Below are 27,977 nucleotides of genomic sequence, written 5' to 3' on the forward strand. Positions count from 1 at the left end.
GGTACTTCCGCCATCTTGAATTTGGAGTGACCTTCATTTGAAGTGTGAAAATATTGTGAACAAAAGCTTTCAAATGCAGCTGTTCCAGAGTACAAAAACAGCTCAGTTTGCAAGACCTGAACTCAAAGTAGCTGTATAAAAAGTAAAACTAAAATTCGGAAATAAACAAAGAAGATATTTTACCTGTATTTTTCCAAATTTTTGGTTAGATTTATGAATCCTTTCAAAATACTTTATTAAAAATTCATGAATGACAAAAGTTAGTTCAAAGTTTCAATTAGTGCATAGGAGAATTGTCTTACTGAATAGAACTAAACTTAGTACAAAATCTGTTTTCAAATCTGACCACCTCATGTATTAAAACGAAAATAAATCTGTACATATTGCTATTTTCAGCATACATAAAAGTAGTGCAATGTGCGGACAATGATTTTTCTATGTATGGTGTACCAAACTGCCTAAAATTGTAAGAGTAGTCTCAGACTTAATGTGAACAAGATTTGGCAACGATCCAAAATTCTTTTCAAGGATTGTGCAAGTGTAAGAAAGGTTTAATTTATTATTGTGGAATTTATGTACTTACGCGCTGCTTATCTCACGGAAAATTTGGTGGAAATGGAATTTTCGGCACTTCCTGCAGTAACTACAGAAATTACTTAACGTAACTTTCTCACACATGTATATTTATAAATTATAAAAACAGTCGAAATATTTGCTTTATCACGAAATATGCAAATATTTTTAGACAATCTTGAAACATTTGGCCACAGTATTTCCGCATACTGGTCGGGAACAAGTTCGATGTGTATAGTGATTTCATGCGTCGTAAACTAACCAATTTTGATCTTTCGACTTTTTATACAATTTGAGAATTTATACAGCATGTAATAAATCGCAGAAAAAATGTACAGCCAAATATGTTAGGAGGTACAATTTTAGGCAGTTTGGTACACCATACATAGAAAAATCATTGTCCGCACATTGTAATTTATATACAATTGTAGATAACTACGAAACATTTTACAAAATGCAATCAATTGAACTTTACATTAGTGATTACTGCGGTGTTGACAGCGGAAGCAGCGGTCCAGTACTAAGACTGTCTACGAAACCAAGGATAACGAGTTCTTTATCTGAAAATTACGAATATTGGGATCAGTGTTCAGTATACACCTGAAAATAATAGACTTGCTATTTGCCGAGTGCAAACTTGTTTTCTATCGTCGTTAATATAAAGTAGACTAGTAAATATTCTTACATATGCATAATCTCATAAACACTTCTTTAATGTATGTTCTCTGAAATTAACAAATAACTGGCTCAACTGAGACACCATACTTTAAAGTAAATTCAGTTTATTCACCACGAGGTTCAAAATGCACGGGAGTCTCGGGCTAGTACATGCCTTTAATTTCACATGGTTGAAGTGTAAACAGATTGTTAAATTTGCTTCGTTTTATTTCTCACGGAAAAGATCGGACTGTTTTTTATATTGGAATAATTTATAGAACATATATGCATTTAAAGTTGAAAGTTGATTGTTTTCTACAGGACGTAAAACTGAAACAAGTAAGCACTTTTACTTTTTCAGCAATGTTCCTCAGGTGAACTTTGACATTGTTTACGAAGAGAAATCAGTTTTGTGTCATCTTGAAATGCGTTGTTCGGCTGAAACGTATAGTTCCCGGAAAAGTTCTAAAATGGTTTATTTTGGTGATTTTTGTTTTATTTATAAATTCAACACAATGTGCAATATTTCTAGTTTTTGAAAATGATTGAAATTCAACTTTATTTTAGAAAAAGTTCCGATCTTTCATTTATATTTTGCCAGCGTATGCTTACAAATTTTAAGTGAAACGGCTTTCTTGTCCAAGAGAGGTGTGTAAAGCGAAAAACTATCATTACACATTGCGTTTATTCTTTAAATGTGAAGGATCGGTAACAGATTAAGGAGATCGGACAGTGAAAAACTATACTAAATGGATAAGTAGTATTAGAAATACCGCAGCGAGCTCAATTCTGACCCCCCTGACCCCTTGACCCTATTCTATAAGTGGACTTTAATCTTACCCTAAACTTAAAATACTAACTTGGTACCCTTGATACCCTGAAAATCTTTTAAATCTTTAGTTAAACCGAATGAAAACCTTTGGTTTAACCAAAAAAAAGATTTAGTCTTTGGTCCGGACTGACCCCCCTGACCTTTTGACCACTTCTAAAAAACTGACCAATGCCGGACAATTTAAAAAATAAGAAAAAAAACAGGTTTTCAGGTTGCTTTAACTTGACAAAACCTTACCAATTAACAAAAATGAGAACAAAATCTAAAAATATTAAAAATAATTAACTATAAAATGTACCTCTGTAATATTACTTCCGAATTTCTTATTTATATACTAACTATTATACCGCAGTTAAACAGACGATTTATTGTCGCATTCCTTTTATCAGCTGTTATTTGCAATAATCAATAAAGCGGCACCGGTGCATTAAACCAATATTTGTTTAAAGTTGTTGATATTGATAAACTTGAAAATGACACCGGTGTTGATAAATAGTTTTTGTTGAAACAGTTTATTGAGAATTACGCTGTAATCCGTCTGCACTTAATGACCTTAGTATAGAACGTTTCGCAGACGACATATGTGTCAGTTTTTGTTGAAACAGTTTATTGAGAATTACGCTGTAATTCATAAAATTTTTTGAAACCATTAAACGTATAGATTATAGCTTTGTAATTTGGTGACACACGGTGTGTTTACAATCAATATTATAAGTTAAACAGACGATTTATTGCATTCCTTTTAAGATAAACGTATATCGAGGAGTTGTTTATACAACATATTTGATCTTATTTTCAATTAGTAAGTATATTATTAGGGTACACATAGTAATTAAAACTTTAATTAAGCTTTTAATTAAAGATTTTACGGAGATATACATTCTACATATTCAAGGGTCATAACTCTGGAGATACTTACTGAAACTGACAGGCATTAATCAAACCAGGCCTAGATTTTACAGGGATAGTAACACATTCTACATACTAAAGTATAGTTGTGATCAAGGAATAAATACTCTAGTTATTGTGTGGCCACTGTCAATTTTTCTACAAATAAAACATCTTGATGAATTCAAGTGTCATAACTGTTGTGATGCTAATCCAATGTGGATCGGTGTTGAACTTGGCCTAGGTTTTATAGGAAGATATTTTGTATAGATTTGGATTTTTGTAATTCCTAGAAAAAAATGTTCAGGTAACTGAGTGGACTATGATTTTTTGCAATTTTGAGTTCAAGGGCAATAACTCCACAGCCACTGAAATCATCCAGCTGGTTATCAAACCTAGCCAAGACTCATCCCAATTTAACAAACAGACTTTCCTTTTTTTCTGTACAAACTGAAAGTCACAAATTTATATAAAATAACCATTTATACGGCCAAAACAACAAATTTTCATTCCCTCAAAATTAAATGATTTTACAGTATAATGTACAATGATACAAGATATGCATAAAATTGCAAACCTTTTCTACAAACGTGACAATACTTTCGCACTGATTATCCTCAGACATTTCACTTTGGTCAAGAGATGCTTCTGCCATCACTATACTCAGTTAGCCATTTCCTGCTGGCTGTCTTATACTAAGTAATTAATACGATTTCCTTGCTTCTGTTCTTTTTGAAAAAAAGATGTGTTTCCTGAAAGAAAAATGATACATTTATAAATGAGCATGGTACTTATGATACACTTTTACAGACGGAAGTATATCAATTTTGTTTTCTGCTTAAACTTTCAATAGCTTATAATTATAAATCAATAATTGTATATAAATATTAAAATTGTTTCTTTCTGTGTTTGACTGAAAATATCTTTCGATCACCAAATTAAAATCAAATCTGATTCCAGCTGAACAATCCTCTCCTATTCCTGACTCAGATGATACATGTCACGTACAATCTAAGACATTCAGAAAATATCCAGAGTATATAATATTACCTACAAGAATAACATTACCCTCGTCCCCAGCAATTATTTCAATTCACTTAAATTGCCTTTCATTATACATGACTGAAATTCACTGACACCAGACATCAACAATAGTCAAACATAAATTGTCTGCATTTAAAAGTAATCTAAATGAAAACAAGCAATGCGCACCAGTGGTCTCATTATATTTAGCTGCTCTCTATGTTTTAAGTTATGATATGTTTCAAATGATAAACCAAAAAAAACAAAACGCATGATCTTTTTCTACCATACCACTGCCTAATCAATCTCAAAAATCCCAGGACCTGCACTTTTTGGGCCATATCCTTGGGATATATGATTATTTTGCCTTGCAACTCAAAAAGTAGATCTATGGACATTATTACCAGGTGATTTGAAAATATGTCAAATCAACAGTATAATTACTCTTCTAGTGTGAGGCTGGCTGCTTTAGGACCTGTATTTATTTTTTTCAAAATTAAATTATCTTGTGCGCACAACAACTGATCTCCATTACGTTCGTTCTTGTGGTCACAACAGCTAATTTCATGCACATAACACCTTCTCTCATGTGCACAACATCTTATTTCGAGCGCTTGATATCTTATCTCATGTGCACAACATCTTTTCTCAAGGGCATGTCATCTTATCTCGTGCACAAACATCTTATCTCGAGCGCACAACAGTTTAGCATTTTGAAATTAGCATGGCGCACCAGCCTTCCTTAGGCTCACTACAATACTACAGTTTCATTTTTTTCTATATGAAGCCTCCTCCTAAATATATAAAAATGAAAGTAATTGCTAAAAATATTTAGTTGCTGGCTATATATGTTGGCTGATTTGTGCAATTTCATTATTTCATTCTGTCATTGTGACGCAAGGACAAACATCGTTATGGCACCCTATCTTCAATTAAAGCTATGTCATTCAGGATATCAAAAAGACGATGTTCAATGGGGCGACAAAAGCGGGATGACATTCGGCGGGGCGACATTTATCTGGGCGCAAAAACAGTGTTCAGCAGTGCAACTTCTGGCAGGACGATGTTTGCAGGGGTATCATTCAGCAGGGCACTGTAATGATGTTTGTCATTGCCTCATTGAGACAATGAAATGGCATAAATCAGCCATCACAGACTGCAGTGGCATTTAAATATTTCATCTATTTTGTTGGGTTTAACAAAATTCACACTGACACAATCACAGGTCATGTGGCGACTTTCCAGCTTCTGATGATGAAGCAGACCCCACATGCCCCTTCGTGCATTATTAAAGGGTAGAGATAAGATTTCATGCGCAAGAGAATATGTTGTGCGCACAAGTTAAGATGTTGTGTGTTCAAGATAAGATAACTTGTGCGCACGATATGTCAAGCACGTAAGAAGATGTTGTGCACACAAGATAATTAAGATGTAGTGCGCTCTTAATAAGATGTTGTAGTCGTGCGCACAAGTTAAGATGTCATGCGCATGAAATCTTGTCGAGCACATTAGATAAGATGTCATGCCCCAAGCGCCAGAGATAATTTAATCTTAAGAAAAATAATGCATGTCCTAACATACCACGTTCTTACCTTTGACAAGGCTTTGTATACTCATAGGAACCTGAAATTCTATCCAAAAAGCCACCAAAAGTCTTTTTCATACATATATACAGACTTTTGGTGGCTTTTTGGATAGAATTTCAGGCTCCTGTGTAATATCCAGGATACAATATTTGTTTGTGCCAATGGCGTAATGCCATGACGCATTTAACATGGAATAAAACGTTATTACGCGTTATTATTTTAATTGTTTAGAAAAAAAACCTACCCTTGTCTCCTCGTAGTATCACACCTAATGTATTTCCTGTAAAAGCATTGACCTAGTTTTGCTAAAACGAAAGTAGGTAATAGTTATTGTGGTTGTAATATAAGCCAATCATTGTGAAGTGAAATTACGTTGAGCCAATCAGAATTCAGAAGTAATTTGGTTTTCCTAGAATTCTATTTTTAACTATTCCCAAAAAAATACGAAACTAAAAGTTCAACATATCCCAAATGCACGGCTACTAAACGCTAGCGCCACCACCAAATTGTGGTGATAAGGAAAAGAGCTATTGACATTTCCGTGGTGCAGCTATCGCCCGTTTCTACTTGTAAACACATGAGTAAAATTTATATTTTATCTTATATTTTCATTGATAGAACTTTTTTCGAAAATCGGAGAATGTAGTTCCGTGTAAGAACACTTTTACTACAGGTTGGCTGTAATTTTATTAAAATATTATGCAAATTGTGGTGCCAGGAGCTTTTCTCCCGAATTTGACAGTGGCATATTTTCATATCGGCCAGTATTCGAACACCATTCCGATGATTAGACACACTGTAAGAACATACCTGCGCATGCAAATGGTGTAGAAATGAATTATACGTATTCCCATACACCAAACAATTACGAAAAACACAGTAAAAAGTTAAAACACGACTATTTTTGAAAGTGGTGGCGCTATCACTCAAGTGGTGGCGCTGTACAGTAGTGGTGGCGCTATTATATACGATTAGTGGCTGATATATTCACTTTTAATATATAAAAATATCTGTCTGCAAGCCATGGAAATTTCTACAATAACCGATGTTATCAACCTATCCCACACTACACCCAAATTACGTTACTAGACAAAATACATGTAGTAACCGCTACATGATCGCAAAATAATCTACATGTATATGGATTCAGACTGTACATCTAAGCTCTAATGATATTTAATCGATTGGAATTGAAAATGTACTGTATTCACTTTTCAGAAAGGACTTTTGTTTACAATGACATGCAAACGACGTATAAAAACAAAGGGGAGTAACTTTCAGAATCTTAATAATTATAACAAATAAATTCTACACTATCTTCAAATTATTTCCTGGACACAAATCTTTGTTTGAAATAAAAGTATTGCTACTATTTTTCTTGACCTCAATTTAAAGTACACTTACGTTTGTATTTAAGTAGAATATTTAAAGGTTAAAAATAATTCTACATTAACATTTTAAACAAAGGAAAATATTTACTTTGACTACAAGAATCCCAAGGGTCTGTGAGTATTTTGTTCTTTTTTTTTGGATAGAGAATGTTTCATAGTGGTAAGTAAACTATGATCGTGTTTTTCTTTCTGTAATAACATAATTCCTTGCAGGAAAATTATCAATTAGAGAATGTTGGTGTTTGTTTTGTTCCGGATGCGTCAGCAGTTCGTATTATTAGATGTCGTAACAGCGCCACCACTACTGTATAGCGCCATCACTAGAGTTATAGCGCCACCACTTTTTAAAATCCTGGTATATTTCTTCTAACCCGAGATTCTATTATTCATGGTGTGTGCGTATATAATCATTTATCATTTCTACACCATTTGCATGCGCAGGTATGTTCTTACAGTGTCTATTCATCGGAATGGTATTCGAATACTGGCCGATATGAAAATGTGCCACTGTCAGATTCGGGAGAAATGCTCCTGACACCACAATTTGCATATTATTTTAATGAAATCACAGCCAACCTGTAGTAAAAGTGTTCTTACACGGAACTACATTCTCCGATTTTCGAAGAAAGTTCTATCAATGAAAATATAAGATAAAATATAAATTTTACTCACGTGTTTACAAGTAGAAACGGGCGATAGCTGCACCACGGAAATGTCGATAGCTCTTTTCCTTATCACCACAATTTGGTGGTGGCGCTAGCGTTTAGTAGCCGTGAAATGCCTGACAGATAAACTATTATATTTATTCAGACATTTTTTTTCATAAATGTAGCGATATACCTGTTTTTATATATATTATCAGAATATTGTTCTAATTTGGTAGATTCTATTGTTTATTTTATGAGTTCAGATATGCGGCTACATTTAAAATTTCCAAGATGGCGAACCTTAGTTCGCTGTGCTATTTTCTGGGAGTATATTTCGTAAGTTCTCCATATACAATTGTCCTAACAGTCATATTTAGTTGCGACATGAAGTTAAATGCTTTTTAGTTTTATTTCTAGTAAAGTTTTTGTTCCTTTTCAAACTATTTATGTGGAAATCGACCACTATTAACAGGAAATTGCCACGTCAGTTATACTTGCACTTACAGTCCAAATTATTAGACGTTTGCATGCTCATTTTTATGCCCCCAAAGGGTGGCATATAGAGTCAGTGTACCTGGTTTCGCACACTTTTTACACACTTCTTGAAATAAACTGAAATATGTGGAAGCAATTTATTATTTTGCATTTTCAGGCAGAAGAATAGATACATGGCTCTTTATTTATGCACTAGGTTATTTTTCATGTGATAACTGCTCACCACTGGTTGCTCTCCAATATAGCCAGAAAATGACCCATTATTCGGACATATTTGTACCCGGTTTCGCACACCGTGACTAAAAATTCTCTAATTCTTTGTACAGTACGGATATTGGTTGAATCGAAATTGCACAACACTGATACTTCTGTAGAAACTGTATTTTAGCTGTCATTATCATAATGATGTCGCTATACCATGCACAAGCAAGGTACCCTCAGTGGTGTCTAATTTTATGCTGCCTGGGTGATACTTTTACTACACTTTTATATATCTTTGTCTTTTATCAGGATGCCTGCTTGTCGTTTAGAAAACTATAGGAACATTCAAAAGGAGACCTGGTCCCTTGATTTCACCAGTTTAAATTTCTCTTGGCAAGTATTTCATTACAAGAAACGGAAATTCTTTGGTGTGCGAAACCGTGAACTGTGCGAAACCGAGTACACTTACTCTAGTTTTTGAACCGTCTGTCGGTCGGTCTGTCAGTCTGTCTGCAATTTTCGTGTCCGGTCCATATCTTTGTCATCGATGGATGGATTTTCAAATAACTTGGCATGAATGTGTACCACAGTAAGACCACGTGTCACGCGTAAGACACAGGTCCGTAGCTCAAAGGTCAAGGTCACACTTAGACATTAAAGGATAGTGCATTGATGGGCGTGTCCGGTCCATATCTTTGTCATCGATGGATGGATTTTCAAATAACTTGGCATGAATGTGTACCACAGTAAGACGACGTGTCGCGTGCAAGACCCAGGTCCGTAGCTCAAAGGTCAAGGTCACACTAAGACGTTAAAGGATAGTGCATTGATGGGCATGTCCGGTCCATATCTTTGTCATCCATGGATGGATTTTCAAATAACTTGGCATGAATGTGTACCACAGTAAGACGACATGTCGCACGCAAGACCCAGGTCCGTAGCTCAAAGGTCAAGGTCACACTTAGACGTTAAAGGTCATTTTTCATGATAGTGCATTGATGGGCGTGTCCTGTCCATATCTTTGTCATTCATGCATGGATTTTAAAATAATTACCCATGAATGTGTGACACAGTAAGACGACGTGTCGCGTGCAAGACCCAGCTCCGTAGGTCAAAGGTCCTTAACTCTAACATCGGCCATAACTATTCATTCAAAGTGCCATCGGGGGCATGTGTCATCCTATGGAGACAGCTCTTGTTAATCTCAACATTCATTATTTTATATTTTATTTTGCAATTTGCATTGTAATGTCTAAAAGGGCCCTGATCAGTAGAGTGTAGTATTTTCTTACAAGTAAAATATGCCAAGATGCAGTACGCTGGTTTAAACAGTTCAGCAAATGTTGATTTAGTCAAAATAAGTCGACGTTCAGATTGTTTTATATTTGTGAATCTAAACTTCAAAACTTTGAAGGACCAAAATAATGGAAATAAAATCACAGTACACAGTCGTGTAAAGTTATTGGTTTTATATGGCGTGTAAACAGGTAAACACACGTTAACGTTGATCGTGTACAGTACACACAAAGGTTTAAATCACCAGAAAATACGTAATTTTGGATATCATTTGATAATTTTAACATAGATTAATGAGGGATTGAATCCTCTTTCGATACATGTAAGTTATATTTTGTTTTATGGCCAATTCGTGAAATAATTGACATTTAAACCTTTAGCAGCGGAAGTTGCTTCAACTATTTTGGTCATTCGAGTGTTTGACACAAGTGGGGATATTGCCCATATGAAAAAATTATCTCAATATTTCCTAGGATCGCGTCAAATTAGTTGGACTAATGTTAATTGTGCTGAGAAAAAGAACAGAACAGATATTTTATTATAGACTTGTACGAAAAGTACATCATCTCAACACATTATATAAAAAAGATAATCCTTTCTCAAATGTTCACACCTTATAAGTGGTGATTAATGGGTTTATGACACCTGGTGCTAATACATGATAGGTGTTGATTAAATCAATTTAGGTGTCAGTTAAATTGATTTTGAGTAATATATGATTGAAAAATATTTAATATACAGGGTTTCCACTGCAATTCGCCAATGGCGAAAAAAATAAAAAATTGGCGAAAAAAGTTTTTGCTTTAAATGTATTTTTTATAATGTGTATTTCTCTGTCTTACGTACTCCCTGTCTTGCCTAAAAAATCAATATTACGTGGGGCATTTCCGTTCATGATACACAATGCACAGCGTGTCACCAAGCGAGGGATTAGCAATTCGGCATCAATTACACAAGCTGCCACGTGCCTCTCGATCTAGAACGCGTGACGAATTTTATCGGCAAAATGATTAAGCTCCGCCTTTACATATGTCATTGTTGATTGAAGTAATATGGCGCGGTAGTAAACAAATGAAAGTCGTGTTTCACGGACTGAATTAAAAGACACTGATAGCTGATTTATACATGTTTTAACAAGCGGAATCACGTAAGCAGTGTCAAAGTAGCCGTTTTTAAGTTATATTTTGTTGCAAAACTTCAGAATGAACGACTGACGGGACATCCGCGATAAATTACAATAATTTTTTCTATCATGATCGTAGATTGATTATGGCAAATTCCATTGAAAAACTGCGATAAACAAGTAAAAATCAATGGTAAAAATTAACTCTGGCCATAGAAAATAAGTTATAAATTTTCATTTTATAAATAATGCTAGTCTTGGTTACCATTTTTTCGTTTGTCACACATTTTCGCGACCCCAATTTCCAATTAATTTTGGTCATTCAGAGAAGACCTACCTATGCAAATGTATTTTTAATTTTTGCTAAGAAGTACCCTGCTATTTTGGCAAAGAAATAACAATAATATTTTCTCAAAATTTAGACCAAGAAACACACCAGAGGCCACCATTCCATACCTGTATTTTATATTTTTTTCCTGGGGGAAAACCCTCTGACCCTATCCACCCACCACACACACACTCATACAGAGGGTACAAACCCCTCCTTTACCTCAAAATTTTGGACCTTAAAATGCACCAGAGGCTACCATTTCATGCCTGTATTTCAAAATGTCCCAGGGGGAAAACCCTCTGACCCCATCCCCCCACCACACACACACACTCATACAGAGGGTACAAACCCCTCCTTTACCTCAAAATTTTGGACCTTAAAATGCACCAGAGGCCACCATTTCATGCCTGTATTTCAAAATGTCCCAGGGGGAAAACCCTCTGACCCCATCCCCCCACCACACACACACACTCATACAGAGGGTACAAACCCCTCCTTTACCTCAAAATTTTGGACCTTAAAATGCACCAGAGGCCACCATTTCATGCCTGTATTTCAAAATGTCCCAGGGGGAAAGCCCTCTGACCCCCACCCCCTCATCAGAAGGGAACTAACCTTTTCAATTATCTCAAAATTTTGAACATAAAAATGCACCAGAGGCCTTCATTTCATGCCTGTATTTCAAAAATTTCCAAGGGGAGAGCCCCCTACCCACCCCCACCATCCCCCAATAAGAGTTTTACAATCAAATAATGAAAAAAAAACTGTAAAAATGACAAATTGTTGCAACATGCACAGTGTGTTGGAGAATACACTCACTGGACGCCCCCTCCCCCTATGTGTCGTAGACTTCGATATTTTGTGGCGAAAAAAAATTACGGCCAGTGGAAACCCTGATATTAAAGATTAAAAATAAGATTAAAATAAAAATATTTTTTATATAAAACAAATCGGGGGGTGTTTTACAGGGGGGAGTTTTGACCATGTTCTAAACCAAATGGGGGTGTTTTGACTAGGGAACGTTTTGACTTGATACAGTTGAACATAACGTAATTGCGATATTTTGTTAAAATTTACCTTTAAAACCCCTAATATCCAATATAATGTCAATTGTGTACACTTTTCAATACACATTCCGCCATTTTGTATGTACATTCAGCAGGTTATAATATATTTAGAATCTTCTTAGACAAAAAACAATTTTCCCCGTGAACTGAGGGGATCTAGAGGGAAGATATTTCGTCTAAAATTGATTCTCAAAATAAATTGTGTTTACACAATATTCAGAATAGCCCGGCAACGGTATGACTTATTACCGAATATGAGTCATATTCGCGAATATGAGATTAAATACTGAATATGAGATATATTTTTTTTATTTGTGAACTTAATTATTTTTTGTTAATATCAAACAATAAAGCATATTAATAAGATATTTCAGGCGAAATTTGGATGGATTTGAAGCATTTTTTAGGTATTTAATTACAATAATTCACCCGAGCGCTAAGAATCTCATATTCGTGTATGCGGATAATGACCGAATATGAGATATAAATATTTTTATTTTGATCTAAATGAATTATTTTTTATACAAAACTTTTATGTATATTATCATTATAGTTCAGGCGAAATTTGGGTTGATTTGAAGCAGTAAAATGTATTAATATGAAATAATTCATTCAAGCTGTATCAATGTCATATTCGTTTATGCGTGGTTAAGACCGAATATGAGATGTACTTTTGAAATCTATGAATTAAATGTATTGTTTTTCATATTAAACTGTAATATATATTATCATGATATTTCAGGCGAAATTTGGGTTCATTCGAAGAACAGATAAGGTACTTAATTGAAATAATTCACTCCAGCAGTGAGAATCTCATATTCGTGTATGCGCAGCAAAGACCGAATTTGAGATGTATTCTTTGTATTTATAAATTAAAATATTTTTTATACCAGACTGTAATATATTATCATTATATTTCTGGCGAAATTCGGGTTGATCTGGCGCAGTAACAATGTATTTATTTGAAATAATTCATTCAAGCTGATTCAATGTCATATTCGTGTATGCGTGGTTAAGACCGAATATGAGATGTACTTTTGAAATCTATGAATTAAATGTATTGTTTTTCATATTAAACTGTAATATATATTATATTAATATTTCAGGCGAAATTTGGGTTCAGTTGAAGAACGGATAAGGTACTTAATTGAAATAATTCACTCCAGCAGTGAGAATCTCATATTCATGTATGCGCAACAAAGACCGATTATGAGATGTATTTATGAATTATTTTTTTTAAACCAAACTGTAATATATATCATCATTATATATCAGGCGAAATTTGGGTTGATTTGAAGCACTAATAATGTATTTATTTTAAATCATTCACTCAAGCTGTATTGATCAATGTCATATTCGTGTATGTGCGGTAAAGACCGAATATAAGATGTAAAAATATCATCTATGAATAAAATGAATTATTATTTATCATCACACTGTAATATGTATTATCATTATTTATCATCACACTGTAATATGTATTATCATAATATTTAAGGCAAATTTTGGATTGAATTAAAACACTCAGATATCTAAATGATTTCACTCCAGCAGTCAGGATCTCATATTCGCGTGTGCGCGGAATAGACCGAAGACCGAGATGTAATATTTCTTAATCGTCAATTCATTAAAGCATTTTTATAAGCTATTTATATGAAATAATTCACCCAAGTTGTATCAATGATACATTATCAGTTATATATATATATATATATATATATATATATATATATATATATATATATATATATAGCTCAAATATCGTATACGAGCATTATTTACAATATGAAAGAAATAACCTTGTCAGTAAATCATCACCTTAGCGCAAAAAGTCTTTCTTTAAGTCAATGCAGTTATCTACTTTAATCGTTGAGGTGACGAAATGCTGCCCTTTTTAGCTCACCTGTCACAAAGTGACAAGGTGAGCTTTTGTGATCGCGCGGTGTCCGTCGTCCGTCGTCCGTCCGTGCGTCCGTGCGTCCGTAAACTTTTGCTTGTGACCACTCTAGAGGTCACATTTTTCATGGGATCTTTATGAAAATTGGTCAGAATGTTCATCTTGATGATATCTAGGTCAAGTTCGAAACTGGGTCACGTGCCATCAAAAACTAGGTCAGTAGGTCTAAAAATAGAAAAACCTTGTGACCTCTCTAGAGGCCATATATTTCACAAGATCTTCATGAAAATTGGTCAGAATGTTCACCTTGATGATATCTAGGTCAAGTTCGAAACTGGGTCACGTGGGGTCAAAAACTAGGTCAGTAGGTCTAAAAATAGAAAAACCTTGTGACCTCTCTAGAGGCCATATTTTTCATGAGATCTTCATGAGTATTGGTCAGAATGTTTATCTTGATGATATCTAGGTCAAGTTCGAAACTGGGTCACGTAGGGTCAAAAACTAGGTCATTAGGTCTAAAAATAGAAAAACCTTGTGACCTCTCTAGAGGCCATATTTCTCAATGCATCTTCATGAAAATTGGTCAGAATGTTCATCTTGATGATATCTAGGTCAAGTTCGAAACTGGGTCACGTGGGGTTAAAAACTAGGTCAGTAGGTCTAAAAATAGAAAAACCTTGTGACCTCTCTAGAGGCCATATTTTTCATGAGATCTTCATGGATATTGGTCAGAATGTTCATCTTGATGATATCTAGGTCAAGTTCGAAACTGGGTCACGTAGGGTCAAAAACTAGGTCATTAGGTCTAAAATAGAAAAACCTTGTGACCTCTCTAGAGGCCATATTTCTCAATGCATCTTCATGAAAATGGTCAGAATGTTCATCTTGATGATATCTAGGTCAAGTTCGAAACTGGGTCACGTGGGGTTAAAAACTAGGTCAGTAGATCTAAAAATAGAAAAAACCTTGTGACCTCTCTAGAGGCCATATTTTTCATGAGATCTTCATGAATATTGGTCAGAATGTTCACCTTGATGATATCTAGGTCAAGTTCGAAACTGGGTCATGTGGGATCAAAAACTAGGTCAGTAGATCTAAAAATAGAAAAACCTTGTGACCTCTCTAGTGGCCATATTTCTCAATGGATCTTCATGAAAATTGGTCAGAATGTTCACCTTGATGATATCTAGGTCAAGTTCGAAACTGGGTCATGTGCGGTCAAAAACTAGGTCAGTAGGTCTAAAAATAGGAAAACCTTGTGACCTCTCTAGAGGCCATATTTCTCAATGGATCTTCATGAAAATTAATCAGAATGTTCAGCTTGATGATATCTAGGTCAAGTTCGAAACTGGGTCACGTGGGGTTAAAAACTAGGTCAGTAGATCTAAAAATAGAAAAACCTTGTGACCTCTCTAGAGGCCATATTTTTCATGAGATCTTCATGAATATTGGTCAGAATGTTCATCTTGATGATATCTAGGTCAGATTCGAAACTGGGTCACGTGGGGTCAAAAACTAGGTCAGTAGGTCTAAAAATAGAAAAAACCTTGTGACCTCTCTAGAGGCCATATTTCTCAATGGATCTTCATGAAAATTGGTGAGAATGTTCAGCTTGATGATATCTAGGTCAGGTTCATAACTGGGTCATGTGCGGTCAAAAACTAGGTCAGTAGGTCGAAAAATAGAAAAACCTTGTGACCTCTCTAGAGGCCATATTTTTCACGAGATCTTCATGAAAATTGGTGAGAATGTTCACCTTGATGATATCTAGGTCAAGTTTAAAAGTGGGTCACGTGCGTTCAAAAACTAGGTCATTAGGTCAAATAATAGAAGAACCTTGTGACCTCTCTAGAGGCCATATTTTTCAATGGATCTTCATGAAAATTGGTCAGAATTTTTTATCTTGATGATATCTAGGTCACATGTGCTCAAAAACTAGGTCACTATGTCAAATAATAGAAATAACGATGTCATATTCAGTTGAACACTGGGTCATGTGGAGATAGGTGAGCGATTCAGGACCATCATGGTCCTCTTGTTCCTATTATCTTCAATAGCGAAAAAAATTCTTTAATGACACGCATTGAAAACATTTAATAACTTAAACTTTGATATGTCATGGTCAGTTATCGTATATATGAGTCAGTTACTGTGTTCAAGAAGAAAAAACAACAACATTTAAATAAATGGAATAATAAACAAACACCGATCTTTTTGTGCTATTAAACATCATATGTGAAAATAGGGGGAAAAGATTCTTTCATGGTGCGCTTTGAAGACATTAAATAATTTTATCATTTTTCTGTGTATATAGCTTAACGATATGAAAAAAAAAACAAAAACAAAAAAAACAGCAACCATGTAAATAAAGTAAAAGATAAACAAATGCCGCGCTTGTTTTGCTATAAGTGGATTTTTTGTTAGTTTTTGCCAAAAAAAAAATCTGTTAATCTGATAATCAGTGATAAATTGGTGTTAATTATCCCTTTAAGACAATGATATAACATAATTAATCAGAACATCCGATAATAACTGAACTAACCAGATTAAACTCCGCTGTTCGAATTGCGCTAATTGTTTCCAACTGTGTCAACTGAGCACGGGCACACGTCCCAATTATGTGGCCCCAATAAACACTATTTATTCGGTATCCTCGCAAATAATACAAAATGTCATAGTTTTTGTACTTCTTATTCGCTCATTCGAGTGATATTTTTACAATTATTTTTCAACTTGGATAACTTTCTTCTGAGTGGAAAAAAGAATGTGAAGAAATATTTCGTCAGTTCTGTTTCCCGCCTAAATGTGTGCCATAAAATGTTGTGATATATTATGAATGTCTACAATTCTTCACAAAACAATAGCAGACATTTAAGTCAATACGCAAAGTATATATGTCACCGTTAATACATAATCATATTTAAATACGCTTCATCTTTAATATGATCTAATGTTTTTGCGGCTTTCGTGAATAAATTAGAAACCAGAGAAAAACAAACTTACACAAAGTATATAAATTAAATGCAAAATAAATAAAAACGCCATAATACTGCGCGGTACTTATATAGACTTGTACATATGAAGTGATATATATTCCCTGACATGATACTTGTATTCCGTCTTTTGATAAATTGTGTTCAATGGGGAATTGTTTTATTTTAAATGTTATAATGACATTGCTCATTATTTTCTGCGTGTATACATAGATAGTTGTTTTGTCAGTCACTGAAAAGTGGAAGAAGATATATTGATTAAAAGAAGAAAAATTCAACAGATCAACCCCCGCAATGCGTATACGAATGTAAAACTGGTTTCAAACAGAGTTACGTGCGCACATGCCACCCTTCACAAGTTATCAGATCTATACATTTCTTTAAAACAAGAGCCGTTACCACACATGATGTATCAATCACATGTTAAATGGCGATAATTAGATGTCTGCAAAGATTGATCTAAAAGGATTTCGAAGGAAAAACAGCGTGCGACTGCATGAGGTATTATCAATTATCTCGAGCTCGTTCCACTTGTCATAACTCCTTGGTATATATATACTTTAAATCTCAATTATAATCCCTCTTCCATTTCTGGAAACTACATGCTAGATATATATCCTTTATAGTGTGCCTTCTTAAGTATTCATTGAATTATCCAATATCTATAATGGCAAAATATCCTTGTTATGTGTGTTCGGATAATTGCGAAGACTTCTGCAAAATACGTAAAACTGACGTTGAGTTTCACCCAAAATTTCGCGTAAAAAACGCCTATATCTTAAAAACTGTGAGATAGTTTTTTGAATAAATTTCAACAGAAGTACAAAATTTCAATCGCTATCGATTTCTTAAAGAAAAATGGGGGTCACCGATTTAGATTTCGCTCTATTTACCGTTGCGCTTCCCCTACCCCCAGTAAAAATAACAACGTTTTCATACTTATTTCGTAAATTTCCATTAATACAAATTCAGTTTCTTCTTCTGTTGGTGGATGTAATGAAATAATATTAGTTTCTGCTGTTGGATATTATGAAATGATATCATAAAAATGATAAAATGAAGACGTTTTTTGTTTAATAAATTTTTCAAACAGATGAATGTTTTCTAGAAAATGTTCTATACATGATAAACAGACATGTTCTGTTATTACAGACGCTTTTGCCTAAGTGCCTGTGCACTCTATATAGTATTTCAAAGAGTGCGCAGTTAATGATTCCATCTTTACATAGAAACAGTTTACAGAAATTTAGATTACGCATACAGTACTCTAATGAGGAGGGAAAGGGATTTGTCCCATAAGTTTATTTAAGGTGTTAAGAATCACATGTACCTCCAAGACGTTCACACTGCAAAACTTCTGATTAATGTTGAGTACTTTAACAAAATACCTGTTTTGTTTATATATCCCGGTAAACAAATGATACAAACAACACCGAGGATAGTTTCCGCCTGATATCAGAAGACGCAGGTTCGTACATGTGCTATATATCCCGACAAAAATTATAAACGTCTACTGGAAATTAAGCAGTAAATTGAATAAAATGCTCACAAAACGTGAGCACGGCTTAATATATTACCCTATTTTATAATTTAATTTTATACTACAGTCATGTTTTACAAAGTCTCCATTTTATTTTCTGGCCACATTTGCTTAATTAAACTATCTACCGTGCGCATGCTTTTAATGCCTTTAAAATGAAACATTTAAAATTGTGGTATTTGTATGGTTTGAACCTACGTCTCCTGATATCAGACGCAAACTTTCATCGTTGTCAATCTAGATGACGATCTTAACATTTGAGCCAGGCCATGAGAAAACCAAGCAAGTGCGTTTGCGACCAGCATGGGCACAGACCAGCCTGCGCATCCACGCATTCTGGTCATGGTTCATGCTGTTCGCTAACAGTTCCTCTGATTGCAATAGGCTTTGAAAGCGAACAGCATGGATCCTGCCCAGACTGCGTGGATGCGCATGCTGGTCGCAAAGCCACTATGTTGGTTTTCTCATGGCGCGGCTCATTTATGTTTTGACGTTTAAGTGACAGATATTGAATAGTCACTGTAGTAGCATGAATGACAAAGCAACTAAACTATAAAAAAGAATGTGTAAGAACAAAGGATCAGTCTTTATATTTCAAAACTGCACTATTAGTCCCGATAATCTATTGTTTTACTAGAACATATGTAAAAACTGCACTAATTTATCGAAATAACTGCATTTTTATTAAGACCGCACCGTCTTCTGCATTTTCTTATAAACCATTTCATCTTGTTTACCTCACACGAACCGGCCAACTGAACTTCCGGCGGGGAAGTTCGAACTTTTACCTGTTTCCTCTCCAGATAACGGTTTTGTGCACACAAGTCACGTGCAGTATTATTTTCTAGAACGGTTCCTTTTGTCCCTGTCATGCGTTCGACAGAATACCAAAGTAAGATAAAAATACACTGACATGGAAATATCCAGTACTGGCATGAAGCATACCTGCGTGAACATAAATTTAAAACGAAGTCTTAGATGAACACCAAAATATCCGGTAATAGAATTTCTTTAAGATTGACTACAAACATTTTGCTTAGAACTTCAACATTTGATGTGCTTCACTTTTCTGCTAAAGTTTTAGCGTTTTGACAAATATTTTTAATTTTATTAAACAAAGTTTGCTTAAGAATTGAAGCTGCAACTACAACTAAAATTAAGCGTATTCTAGGTGAATACAACTTTCGGCTAAAATGCACTTTACTTTACCGATACGTGTTTCAATAAAAAGGACTCTTTGTGTTTCTGTGTCATGTATAGGAGAGCAATTTCCTGAAATCATTCATTTATTTCAATAATTTCATTTAATCATATCTTCTTTTTATCATTACTGGAATTTAATAGCATTATATCCACCAACAGAAACAGAAACGGAATTAAAATTTATGAAAATTTACGAAATAAGTATAAAAACGTTGTTATTTTTTACTGGGGGTAGGGGTAGAGCCACGGTAAATAGAGCGAAATCTAAAACGGTGACCCCCATTTTTCTTTTATGGAATCGATAGCGATTGAAATTTTGCACGCTTGCTCAAATTTATTCAAAAAACTATCTGGCAGTTTCTGAAATATAGGCGTCCTTACTCAAAATTTTGGGTGAAATTTCGAAATGCGAAATGCAATAACTGAACACTCTCAATTAAAAACTTCAAACCAACTCAAATTTCGCCTGAAATATTATGATAATATATATTACAGTTTGATATTAAAAACAATACATTTTATTCCTATATAAAACACGAATATGAGATTCTAAGGGCTCTGGTAAAGTATTCTAATAAAATACCGTATTAATGCTTCAAATCAACCCAAATTTCGCTTGAAATATTTTATTAATATGTTTTTCTTTTATTTAAACAATAATTTAATTTATAAATACAAAGAATACTTCTCAAATGCGGTCTTTGCTGCGCATACACGAATATGAAATTCTAGCTGCTGGAGTGAAGTATTTCAATTAAATACCTGATTCGTTCTTCAAATGAACCTAATTCTCGCTTGAAATATTATGATAACATATATTATAGTTTGATATGAAAAAAACCCAAAACAACAACATTTAATTCTTAGATTAAAACAGTAAATCTCATATTCGGTCTTTACCACGAATACACGAATTTATGACACTGATACAGCTTGAATGAATTATTTCATATTAATACATTTTAGTGCTTCAAATCAACCCAAATTTCGCCTGAAATATAATGATAATATACATAAGAGTTTTGTATAAAAATAATTCATTTAGATCATAATAAAAATATTTACATCTCATATTCGGTCATTATCCGCATACACGAATATGAGATTCTAAGTGCTCGGATGAATTATTGTAATTAAATACCTTAAAAATGCTTCAAATCCACCCAAATTTCGCCTGAAATATCTTATTAATATGTTTTATTGTTTGATATTAACAAAAAATAATTAAGTTCACAAACAAAAAATATATCTCATATTCGGTATTTAATCTCATATTCGCGAATATGACTCATATTCGGTAATAAGTCATACCCGCCCGGCAATGTTGCACACCCTTACACAGATACACGGCGATACATTCAGTGGAAAGAAACAAGTTGATGTTTATACATAAAAAAATTTAAGTTTTTTTATTGTATTTTTTTACCTAGGCAGTTTAAAAAAGGATTTTTTTTCGGTGAAAGTAGTGTTCTTTCACTTTGGATTGTGTTATATTGTTCATATTTCTGGGCCTTTATAACAGTTATAAATCATTAAATGTTATAAAGGCCCCGAAAAAATATTTTTAGTAAATAAACAATAAATCCCTCTTAAAATGAATGAATTTAACATATACATGATATATAGCACTATTACTTATGACCTAAATTAACTTCTTCTTTTTTAAATGTATTTGGGGCATATTTTAGGGGGAGGGTGTAAAGTAGGGAATATAATGGTAACTTAGATTAACTTGTATTAATGTTGACAGTGTCTTGACATTCATATTAGTAAAATTTATTTACCTTTCAGCTACAGCTAGGTTTAGGAGATAAACTGACAAAGGAGGAATGCAGAAGTCTTGGTTTCACCCCAAATCTGATGTGTGCCTCCTGTAAACTGCTTGATGAATACAATCTCACTCCTATAAAAGATGGTTGTTTAAACTGTTGCCAGGAAGATGCAAATTCTGATGAAGATTTAAAGGTAAACATACATGTATGATTTGTTTCATTTGGATCTTCTTGCAGTATTTTGGACTGGACTGTGAAAGAATTTATAGCGGACATGAATTTATGATTTTTGTCAGTTAATAATAATATCTGTAAGGTGAGTTCAACGATGTTCTAAGATACATAAATAGATAGGTTTGCTTAAAACTTTTTTTTTAACATTTCTGATTTTCTTTACAGTATTTTGATAGTGTTTTTATATTCTGTTTAAAGAAAATGTATTAAATTAGATCAGTCTTTTGCAGGTATATCCATACGCAGAATTACGAGTGTGTGGATGAAAACTGGGGAGATATCCTCAGGTGCAGGGTAAGTGTTGTAAATACTCTTCAAATTCAGAAGGTTCATTTAGTCATATGAAAAATGAAATTCAGCATTAAATGTTCGCAAGTGCCATTGATTTAACTTGTTTGTCAATCGAATGCATATAGGATTATTTTTTCGAAATAGACAGGAATTTCTGAGTTATGTATTTATACCTAGTTAAGGTAGTTCTGCACATTTGGATCGAAATTATTTCTACAATGTAGAATTTGATTAAACACTGATTTTTTAAAACTTCAGAATATACCTAGAAAATTAAGCAAATAAAAAAGATAGGGTCGTGTGCTTGATTTTTTGCTAGACTGATTTGAAAAATAGGGACCTCACGCAATATTTCATAATGAGAGTCTATGGGGAAAATCATAACTTTCTAAACATTTTCGCGAATAGAAATTTTTCTACAATGTAGATTTTGATGAAACTTCTCGCAGTTGTAAATAAAGACATGGCCTATAATTTGATGAAAAAAAATATATAGGTCCCTGTGCTTATTTTTGAGATATTTGACCATGATTAAAGTAAACCGGACATTTCACGCTAATTTTAGAACGTTATTTTGAATTATTTAACATGTGATATGTTTTAATATCATATTTTGACTTTACAATATAGCAACAGTACCATTATAATAAAATTACTCACAGGTTGCAGTTAATTCATAAAATGATTTTCTGTTCCATACGCCGAATCCAGTCTTTATTCTACGTTTTCCGGAAAAATGGCGTCACACCATCACTTCCGGTTTATCAAACGTGCAGAACTACCTTAACTATAGACATCTCATTAACCTTTAGCCTGCTGGTGGCGAGTTATTCTGCCTTTGCGACCAGTGCAGACCAAGATCAGCCTGCACATCCATGCAGTCTGATCATGGTCTACACTGTTCGCTATTCAGTCAGAAAATTTTCAGTAAACACCCCTTTGAATAATAAATGGTATTGCCCAGGTTGAATGATGGACCAGTTCATTTTAGAAATTTAGCAAGCTAAGGGTTAAAGATGTTTTTATCCTGTTATTTTTAACTCGACTGTACAAAGTATGGAGAGCTTTCCTACTCGACCCGGCTTCGGTGTCCTTCTGCATCCGCACCTTGGATAAGGTGTTGAAGCACTTTCTCTTTATCTCTGTAATTACTTGATGGATTTGTTTCACTGTATCACCCACATCATATGACACAAGGCCCATAACTTTGGCACCAATATTTCATGAATTATGACCCCATTTTACTTAGAATTTCAGGTAAATTTTGATTCATTTTCGCTAGATCTCTGTTTTTAGCTCACCTGTCACATAGTGACAAGGTGAGCTTTTGTGATCACCCTTCGTCCGTCGTGCGTCCGTCCGTCCCTCAACAATTTCTTGTCTGCACGATAGTGGTTTCATTTATGATTTTATTTTAACCAAACTTGCACACAACTTGTATCACCATAAGATCTCGGTTGCTTTCTTGAACTGGCCAGATCCCATTATGGGTTCCAGAGTTCTGGCCCCTGAAAGGGCTAAAATCAGCTATTTTGACCTTGTCTGCACAATAGCAGCTTTATTTATGATTTGATTTTTACCAAACTGGCACACAACTTGTATCACCATAAGATCTTGGTTCCTTTCTTGAACTGGCCAGATTCCATTATGGGTTCCAGAGTTATGGCTCCTGAAAGGACCAGAATTAGCTATTTTGCCCTTGTCTGCACAATAGCAGCTTCATTTATGATCCGGATGATAACTCAAGAACGCTTGGACCTCATTTAATGAAAGCTGATAGGGAGGTTGGTCGTAACCAGCAGATGACCCCTATTGATTTGCTCGATTTTGAGGTAAGTAGGTCAAAGGTCAAGGTCACAGTGACAGTTAAACGGTTTCCGGATGATAACTCAAGAAGGCTTGGGCATAGAATCATGAAAGTTAAAAGGGAGGCTGGTCATGACTAGCAGATGACTCTTATTGATTTTGAGGTGAGTAGGTCAAAGGTCAAGGTCACAAAGACCAAGAACAGTAAAACGCTTTCCGGATGATAACTCATGAATGCTTGGGCCTGGGATTATGAAAGTTGATAGGGAGGTTGGTCATAACCAGCAAATGACCCCTGTTGATTTTGAGGTCAGTAGGTCGAAGGTCAAGTTCACAGTGACCCGGAACAATTAAACCGCTTCCGGACAATAACTGGAGAACGCTTGGACCTAGGATCACAAAACTTGATAGGAAGGGTGATCATGTTAGCAAATGATCCCTATTGATTTTGAGGTCAAAGGTCAAGGTCAAAATGACCCGGAACAGTTAAACAGTTTCCAAATGATATCTCAAGAACCCTTGGGCCTAGGATCATGAAAGCTGATAGGGAGGTTGTTCATGACCAGCAGATAACTCCTACTGATTTTGAGGTCAGTAGGTCAAGGGACAAGGTCACATTGACCCAGAACAGTTAAACTGTTTCCTGACGATAACTTGAGAACGCTTGGACCTATGATCATTAAACTTATTAGGGAGGTTGAACATGACCAGCAGATGACCCTATTAATTTTGAGGTGAATAGGTCAAAGGTCAAGGTCACATGGACCCAGAACAGTAGAACATTTGTGTACAGTGACCAAATAATTTCTGTTCCTTATTCAATTACTAAATGCATCAAGGGGGCATTTCGTGTTCTACGAGCTCTTGTTACTAAATGGATTTGGGTCAAAGTTGTTGTTCCACATCATCACCACATCATATGACACAAGGTGCATCACTCTTGCCCCAATGTTTCATGAATTATGCCCCCTTTTTGCTTAGAATTTCACTTATTTAATGGTTTGATACACTTTATCTTTATCTCTCTTCTTATTTAATAATTTTGTCCAACATCTTCATTCACATTGGACTCATGAAACACTCCAGTGACAGCTCCAGCTTCCTCTGATATGCCCAGTTTCACTATAAAGCATCGAAATAGTCGAGAGCTGTCTCCTGTGACAACTCTTGTTGGTGACACCTGTTATTGACATCTCAGCGAAAATATTATCTTGTTATTTTTTGTGTCTCCATTTATTGACATCTCAATAAAAAATATTATCTTGTTATTTTTATTATGTCTCCTCCCCCTCTGGGGGAGACATATTGTTTTTGCCCTGTCCATCCGTCCGTACGTCACACTTCATTTCCGAGCAATAACTGGAGAACCATTTGACCTAGAACCTTCAAACTTCATAGGGTTGTAGGGCTGCTGGAGTAGACGACCCCTATTGTTTTTGGGGTCACTCCGTCAAAGATCAAGGTCACAGGGGCCTGAACATTGAAAACCATTTCCGATCAATAACTAGAGAAGCACTTGACCCAGAATGTTGAAACTTCATAGAATGATTGGTCATGAAGAGTAGATGACCCCTATTGATTTTGGGGACACTCCGTCAAAGGTCAAGGTCACAGGGGCCTGAACATAGAAAACCATTTCCGATCAATAACTAGAGAACCACTTGACCCAGAATGTTGAAACTTCATAGAATGATTGGTCACGAAGAGTAGATGACCCCTATTGTTTTTTGGGTCACTCTGTCAAAGGTCAAGGTCACAGGGGCCTGAACATTGAAAACCATTTCCGATCAATAACTAGAGAACCACTTGACCCAGAATGTTGAAACTTCACAGGATGATTGCTCATGCAGAGTAGATGACCCCTATCGATTTTGGGGTCACTCTGTTAAAGGTCAAGGTCACAGGGGCCTGAACATTGATAACCATTTCGGATCAGTAACTTGAGAACCTCTTGATCCAGAATGTTGAAACTTCATAGGATAATTGAACATGCAGAGTAGATGACCCCTATTGATTTTTTGGTCAGTTTATTAAAGGTCAAGGTCACAGGGGCCTGGTCATGTGAAATCATTTCTGTAATATAACTTGAGAACCACTTGAGCTAGAATGTTGAAACTTAATAGGATGATTGGACATGCAGAGTAGATGACCCCTATTTATTTTGGGGTGACTTGATCAAAGGTCAAGGTCACAGGAGCCTAAACAGTGACTTGAGAACCACAAGGCCAAGAGTGTTGAAACTTAGCGGGATGACTGGACATGCCAAGTAGATGATCCCTATTGCAGCCAACCATCAGTGTCTCTTTGACTTTCGCTCCTGACCCCTACTGACTTCTTGCCTATACCACTTTGCATTGGGGGAGACATGCGCTTTTTTGCAAAAGCATCTTCTAGTTTACACCTGTTTTTTGTCATTTCAATAAGAAATATTATCCTGTAAGTTTTAGTGACACCTGTTATTAACATCTCGTTAAAAAACATTATCTGAACATTTTTAGTTGATAAATTTTTCTGTTTTCCAGCCTTCGTGAAGAGCGAGAGGCCTAACCAGTTTCCGGGACTCGAGGTTAAATATGTCCGAGGCGCGGATCCTGAGATTCACCTGATGGATGAAGATAGAAATGCACGTGAAACGTTAGGCATTGAAAAATGGAATACAGATTCTATTGAATCATTTTTTCATGAACGTTTGAAAAAGTAGTGTATGAATGACAATAGTGTGGTTGTATGAATGAAAAGAGTAATTGGTTGAAGGCTAAGTATTTGAATGGTTCATTGACAGATTAATTTATAAATGGACAAAAGAAAATATTACTGTTGAATTGATCAGCTACTGAAAGCGTGCACATGCTCAAAATACTTTTTCTTGGAAAAATAAATCTGTTTTAACAAATCATTGTAGAATAGTAAGTTACCCTTTCAGTTAAATGCTAGTATGTGTAAATTGAACATAGTTGCACAAACAACATTTTGATCATTTATTATATTAGAGTTGTTGTAGTACATAGATTTACAGACATTAAAAAATCACATCCAGAACATTATGGTAAATTACTGTTCAAAATGAACTTGAAGTGTGTCAGTTTATGTGGTTTCTAAAATCAAATATGTGATAATTCAAATTTTGAAACATTACCTCTACATAAATGGTTGTCCAGCATTTTCATTGGATAGTTATACACGGGTAGAAATAGTAATAGAACATCAGTTATCTCTAGGCACAAACAGTATTAGTTGATGTTTATCCCGCCTTATCTTAGAAATTTATTTGGTACTTAAAACTTACACATTTTTTACCCAAGTAACTTATCTTGTCATGTAAAATAGTTTAGATTGTTTCATTATGCATAGCAACAAAGACATCTTAATGTTGCCTATCAGTGAATCTGCAGATGTTGTTACTTAAAGTTTTGTTGATGGGTTATTCATAACATTTATAAGCATTTTATAACGTTTTCAAGTTATTTTTCAAATTATACATTGTATTTTGAGAAATTATTATTGTAGTGATGAGATCTTGATTGTACAATGCACTTGTGAAGTTAACATTTTCAGAACAACAATATAAATAATCGACACAATTTAACAATAAATGTGTTTCAAAGTCTGTGTTGTAACCTAAAAAGAAAGCTATTGCTGGCAGTCTTTTTCTTGGAAGACATGCATATTTGAATCATTTTAGTTCTACATTTCTTTTTTTATTAAGTAGACAAGCTCCTGTTGATCATGTTACTTGAGAGTGAATGAGAAATCCATGTTTTTTAAGCCATATTGTTGTCAATACTAAAGCAGCTGTTTCTTCAGGAAATTCTCATTTTCCAGTTTTATTGTTTGATTTACCATTTTTAAACTGATGCAAGCATTGTCCAATCATGTTCTTAATGACATTCTTGCTGAAAACCTATTGGCTGGCAGGTTTGGATGGGCGAATATGATTGGATGATTCAATACTGCATTATGGGAAAAATGCTGACTTGACCAATGAAATTGGAGAATGGCAATTTACTGGAAAATATGTTATTTGAAGATATATAAATGAAAAAAAAGAAGATGAAAAAACGTAACCTTTTGTTGTGCTTTATATCAATTTCTAACATATTTTCACCTTATTATTCCGTCGGGTATTCTGTG

At 34.6% G+C, this 27,977-nt stretch overlaps 1 protein-coding gene across 1 annotated transcript; it reads left to right on the forward strand.

Annotated features, from left to right (window-relative positions):
* The first annotated feature begins 7,783 nt into the window (after positions 1 to 7,783).
* Positions 7,784 to 27,910, forward strand: LOC123552702 (selenoprotein F-like). Its single transcript, XM_045342446.2, has 4 exons — positions 7,784 to 7,933; positions 21,535 to 21,708; positions 21,980 to 22,043; positions 26,369 to 27,910. Exons 1-4 carry the CDS (start codon positions 7,889 to 7,891, stop codon positions 26,545 to 26,547), a joined length of 462 nt encoding a protein of 153 aa, XP_045198381.2. The 5' UTR covers positions 7,784 to 7,888; the 3' UTR covers positions 26,548 to 27,910.
* Positions 27,911 to 27,977: the final 67 nt, after the last annotated feature.

The sequence above is a fragment of the Mercenaria mercenaria genome, chromosome 15 (assembly GCF_021730395.1).
Source record: "Mercenaria mercenaria strain notata chromosome 15, MADL_Memer_1, whole genome shotgun sequence".
In the NCBI taxonomy this organism is placed as follows: domain Eukaryota; kingdom Metazoa; phylum Mollusca; class Bivalvia; order Venerida; family Veneridae; genus Mercenaria; species Mercenaria mercenaria.